This window comes from Austrofundulus limnaeus, unplaced genomic scaffold (assembly GCF_001266775.1).
Source record: "Austrofundulus limnaeus strain Quisiro unplaced genomic scaffold, Austrofundulus_limnaeus-1.0 Scaffold26, whole genome shotgun sequence".
In the NCBI taxonomy this organism is placed as follows: Eukaryota; Metazoa; Chordata; class Actinopteri; order Cyprinodontiformes; family Rivulidae; genus Austrofundulus; species Austrofundulus limnaeus.
The window spans coordinates 538,047-543,707 of record NW_013952428.1 but is presented as its reverse complement, the minus strand read 5'-3'; the positions used below and the strand labels follow the sequence as shown (position 1 = coordinate 543,707).

The window sequence follows — 5,661 nt, the reverse complement described above, 5'->3', positions numbered from 1 at the left end:
TCTCTTTATAACGAGATAGTTTTCTCATTATAATGAGATATTTTTCTCTTTATAACGAGATAGTTTTCTCATTATAATGAGATATTTTTCTCTTTATAACGAGATAGTTTTCTCATTATAACGAGATATTTTTCTCTTTATAACGTGTTAGTTTTCTCATTATAACGAGATAGTTTTCTCATTATAACGAGATATTTTTCTCTTTATAACGAGATAGTTTTCTCATTATAACGAGATATTTTTCTCTTTATAACGAGTTAGTTTTCTCATTATAACGAGATAGTTTTCTCTTTATAATGAGATAGCTTTCTCATTATAACGAGATGTTTATCTTGATATAACAAGATATTTTTCTCATTTTTACAAGATAGTTTTCTCATTATAACGGGATAGTTTTCTCATTATAACGAGATAGTTTTCTCATTATAACGAGATAGTTTTCTCATTATAACGAGATAGTTTTCTTATTATAACGACATAGTTTTCTCATTATAACGAGATAGTTTTCTCATTATAACGAGATATTTTTCTCTTTATAACGAGATGTTTATCTTGATATAACAAGATAGTGTTCTCGTTTTTACAAGATAGTTTTCTCGTTTTTACAAGATATTTTTCTCATTATAACGAGATAGTTTTCTTGTTATAACAAGGATCCAGTTCAAAAATAATTTCATTCATGTGACAGCTCTACGCTTCCGTAAGGTATCATTCAGCTGTTCATGTTTAAATGATTGGTCATAAGATCAAAACTTAAAGGTGCCGTTTGTGCTCGTCTTTGAGCAGCCCGCTGACTTTATTGGCAAAGCAGCGCTTCAGGAGATCAAAGCCAAGGGTTTGAAGAGAAAACTGTCCTACATGTCAGTTGACACAGACAATATTGACCCTGAAGGCAACGAGACCATTTGGCACAATGGAAAGGTAAAATAAGGTCACAGGCTCATTTCTAGTTTCATTTTGGTCTTCTTATTGATAAGGAGTTTTTTTTTCTCTCTTCCTCAGGTTGTGGGAAACACAACATCTGGAGCCTACAGCTACAGCAGCCAGCAGAGCCTGGCGTTCGGCTACCTGCCCCTGGAGCTGTGCTCTGTGGGACAGAAAGTGGAGGTGGAGCTGCTGGACAGGAAGTACGTGGCCACGGTCATTCAGGAGCCTTTAGTCCTCACTGAGCCCACACGGACCCGGCTGCAGAAGACAGGAAAAACCAAAGCTTAGTTCAAGTCGTCTACACGTTTGCTGTCTGCAGCTTAACATCCTTCTGTGAATTACAGACCAGAGGCTGGAGCGTTCTTCACGTTGAACTGCTTGTGCCTGCAGAACAGGGGCCAGTCGAGCTGAAAGAAAATGTTAAATAAGAAAACTCCTGATAAAAAGGAGACTGGAAACAATTTTGTGTAACACCATTCAGAGGATTTTTAACTGTCCTTGTGTGACGTTCATGTACCTCAGAGTAATTGGCTTTTTGTGATTCTATGAACAAAAGTTAAAGGTTTACAGGTCAGCTGTGGTCTGAAGAAAGATCAATATTTCCTTTGGTGCTTCGTGGACAAAATCATGCTGCTGCTCTCTTTATATTGAGGCACTTTGTAATTGTGACAAATACAATAAAGTACTTAAACATGTAATAACCAAAAGAAACTACCGTAATTGTTTACTAACCTGTGAAAAGTTGTATTTTTTTGTACATTTTTTTGTTTAAATAATGCAATGGAATTGGAAGTATTGTAGTAGCTTGATAACCTCATTCATTGTGTTACTGTTCAGTTCAGCTTTTTTGATATAAAAAAGTATAGATTGTGTTAATAACAATAACATTTAGATATATGGAAATATTGGTATCAAGACAGACTGGTATGCAACAGATATGTAAACTGTACCAGATATGTATTCTGTAAGCACCGCTTAAATACTAGGTACACAGTGTGTATACCACCAGGTAACTTATACTAGTATTTAACTTTAACTTACTGTATACTAGTATTTAAACTTTAACTTACTGTATCAACTTAACATTTTTAAAATACTATCACAAAAAAGTACACTTAAAGAGGATTTTGTACATGTACTGAGATATCGATTGTTTTGATATGAGTAATAACTAAAATATTGAAGAGGCAGAGTCTTGTGTAAAGTACCTCAAAATGATACTTGAGTAAAAGTACAGGTATCTTACCATAAAATTGCTTTAGCTTCTCCTTAAAATATTACTTGTGTAAAAGTCTTAAAGTATCTGATATTTTATTGCACTTAAGTATCAAATGTATTGAGTAAACGTGAGTGGTCAAAATGACATTTATTGGGAGGTGACCTACCTACAAAACTTTTTCCTGAAGGTGAAAATGATATAATGTTGCATTAAAAAGTTATTGTTAAAAAAATTGATGCACTGGTCTAAATATAAGAGGATTAGGATCACTGAAAAAAACTCTGACACAGTGTTCTTTCAGTGGCCCGAATCTTCTTTCAAGATGGAATGAAAACAAGTGAAATACAATATAAGTAATGATTTTCTGTTTAACTTTTTAAAAATATATGCAGTATAAAGTACAGATAATTGTGTGAAAAAGAGTAGAAGTAAAAATTGGCTGAAAAATAATTACTCAGGTAAAGTATAAGTACAGATAAACAAAATTTCTACTTAAGTAGTACAGTAACAAAGTATTTGTATTTAGAGGCACATTCTGGCCTTGGAAGGCAACATTTTACAAAAATAATTAAAAAATAAAAAATCACACACCACTAACATGATACAAAACTCAAATCTGCAGAGCTTCCAGAATTTAAAATAAAAATTTTAAATGCCACACCTTGTACTCAAACAAGTCATTCTGAGTTTGAACAGACTTTCTGTGAATCTCAAAGTAAAAATTTTAAATCACACCTTCCTTGTTTTTGCTATTTATTCTTCCAAATTTGACACATTATATACTTATGACTATGTAAATTATTATAAATATTTTATCTGTTTACTGGTATTAATTGTACATTTAATTTTTCTGACTCATGTTTCGATCCTTATTTTGGACCACATATTTATGTACATCCGGTACAAATTTACTTGGTTGCTCACTAAACACTTTCTTCTCATTAACAAGATAAAAGAAGTGACCTTCAAACTTTTACACAGAATTTACCCTGCTGAAGACCACCTAAACAAGTTCAACTCTAACATCGCTGTAAACTGTACGTTTTGTGATGTTTGCTCAGAGACTGCCACTCATTTGTTCTGGATGTGTTCTTATTCTAAAGTATTTTAGCAACATATTTTTAACTACGTTGACTCAAAAATATCAACAGGATTTCAGTTATTTTGGAAACACGTTCTGTTTGGACTTCAACAGACTGGAAAAATGAATCCAAGTGTCTTCTTTATCAATTTATTAATCATCATGGCTAAATTTCACTTACACAAATGCAACGTTTGAAAATAAAACCAAAATTTTCTGTTTTTTTTTTTTTTTGATTGAGCTTAAACAGAATATGATTAGAATTAGGCCTTCTACACATCAAAAAGCCATAACAACAACATGGGCTTGTTCCCAACATGGGATTTTGGATGATTTGTTGCTTTAACTGGTTTTAACTTGAGGCTCTCTGGCACCTGTTTTTTACAATTATTATTATTACTTTTTATTAATCTATGTATTTATTTGCGTTTTTTATGGAAGAATAATGTGTTGTTAGTTATTTTTTTTTTTACCTTTTATCACATTTTAAGTTATGCTCCCCCTGGTGGTTTCTTGTTTTTGTGTCATTTACACTGTAATGTGTTGTTATTTAATGGTTCAAATAAAGATTTACAAAAAAAAATTATTTACATCCGGGTTTTCACATAACACGTGACACCTTTCAGTCATCTGATTGGCTGAGGTCTCTGGGCAATATTTTTAATTTTGCGGAACAAGGAAGTGAATCGTGTGAGAGGTGTTTACATTTTCGTTTAGTTTCCAGTTACGTCTGGTTCGGTCTCGGTTCTGTTGATGTCCTTGCCGTCAGAATGGTCAGAATAATGACTAGGCTGATTTACGGGATCGTCGCAGCAGTTTTCGTCGTTAACTTACCCGCGGGTTCGGCGGCTCGGCAGCCGCACATCGTCTTCATCCTGGCCGATGACTTCGGCTGGTTCGATGTGGGCTACCACAGCTCAGAGATCAGAACCCCGAACCTGGACCGGCTGTCGGCCAAAGGAGTCCGCTTGGAGAACTACTATGTTCAGCCGGTGTGCACCCCCTCCAGGAACCAGCTGATGACCGGGAGGTACCAGGTGAGACTCGACACCGGTGTCAGAACTCATTTCCGTTTGATTCATAAAGTCACTGATTCAGAAACATGCCTGAAGCACTTCTTTGTTTGTTTGTTTGTTTGTTTGTTTGTTTGTTTGTTTGCTCAGTCAGTCAGATAATGATCAGTTCCTGTGAAGTATTTTAGCTGCAGTTTTATAGACATGTGAATTTCTACTTATCATTTACAAACTTTTCTTCCCCATGTCGACACTTTTTTGGAGACGATAATATGAAATATGGTCATTTAAATTATTTGAGGGGGCACTTTTTAATGTAAACATTTAGTATGTTATGTTATTCTATTGTGATTAAAATGTGTTTATTTGCACATCTTTGCACTCTGTTTTTGTTTACATTTTACACAACTTCCTGACTTTTTTAGAAATTGTGGTTGTGTAATTTACACAAGCAAAAATGGACTGATTCACTTCAAACTAAAACTACGTTGTAGTTTGTGACTTTTTTAGTTTAAGAATGCTTTAAGTGACTTGCTAGTTAGTCAGGATAATTAGCTATACTTTAAAATTCTATAAAACTGATTTATTCTTTAAAAGGGGAAGTTGTTGCTTATTTACATATTTTTCTCAAAAGACTGGGAATAAAATCATTTTACGTTTAACTGATTGAATTTTATGAAGTACAAAATAATAAGTTAAAATAACATCAGAAATAGCTTGGAACAAGGGAACAATGTGTTTCCCCTTTACACAACTGTTTCTGGTGTTATGATGTTTGTGTGTTTGTGACGTACACATTTTAATAAACAAAGTCTAATTTGGATATTGATGGGAAAAGGAAGAAGACACACACCTCTTCTCAGGACTAATGTTTTGTAATGTTGAGCCATTATCACCACATGTGCAGTTGGTTCCCTCTTTGCTTCATTTTCAACGCATCATATTTGTTTTCCAACCATCTGTTGTGGTCACTCCCCTCAGATCCACACGGGCATGCAGCACTGGATCATCTGGCCCTGTCAGCCGTACTGCGTCCCTCTGGACGAGAAGCTGCTGCCTCAGCTGATGAAGGAGGCGGGCTACGACACACACATGGTGGGCAAGTGGCACCTGGGCATGTACAAGAAGGACTGCCTGCCTACACGCCGGGGCTTTGACACATACTTTGGTTCGTAATTTGTTGAGTAAATGTCTCAGAAAGCAGTGTTTTGATTAAAGAGGCAGTTAGTAACAAACACTGACATCTTTTGGTCAAGTTGAAGAAATGAAACAATGATAGCTTATAGAGCAGATAATAGAAACATTGGGCCTCATGTAAGAACATGAACGTATTCTTCTCCTAAATTTCTCTTACTTTTGTTCGTACAAAGGGTTCGTACGAACATGTCACGTCAGATTCAACAAACTCTTCTATCTTCAGG

The 5,661-nt window shown here is 34.9% G+C and overlaps 1 protein-coding gene across 1 annotated transcript in view; it reads left to right on the top strand.

Annotated features, from left to right (window-relative positions):
• Nucleotides 1-4,084: 4,084 nt before the first annotated feature.
• Nucleotides 4,085-5,661, top strand: part of arsb (arylsulfatase B) — a gene marked incomplete at its 5' end in the record, with an annotated part of 51,424 nt that continues 49,847 nt past the window's right edge. Inside the window, 2 exon segments of the mRNA XM_014004687.1 lie at nucleotides 4,085-4,264; nucleotides 5,222-5,408. Of these exon segments, the coding sequence (XP_013860141.1) occupies nucleotides 4,085-4,264; nucleotides 5,222-5,408 (367 nt within the window).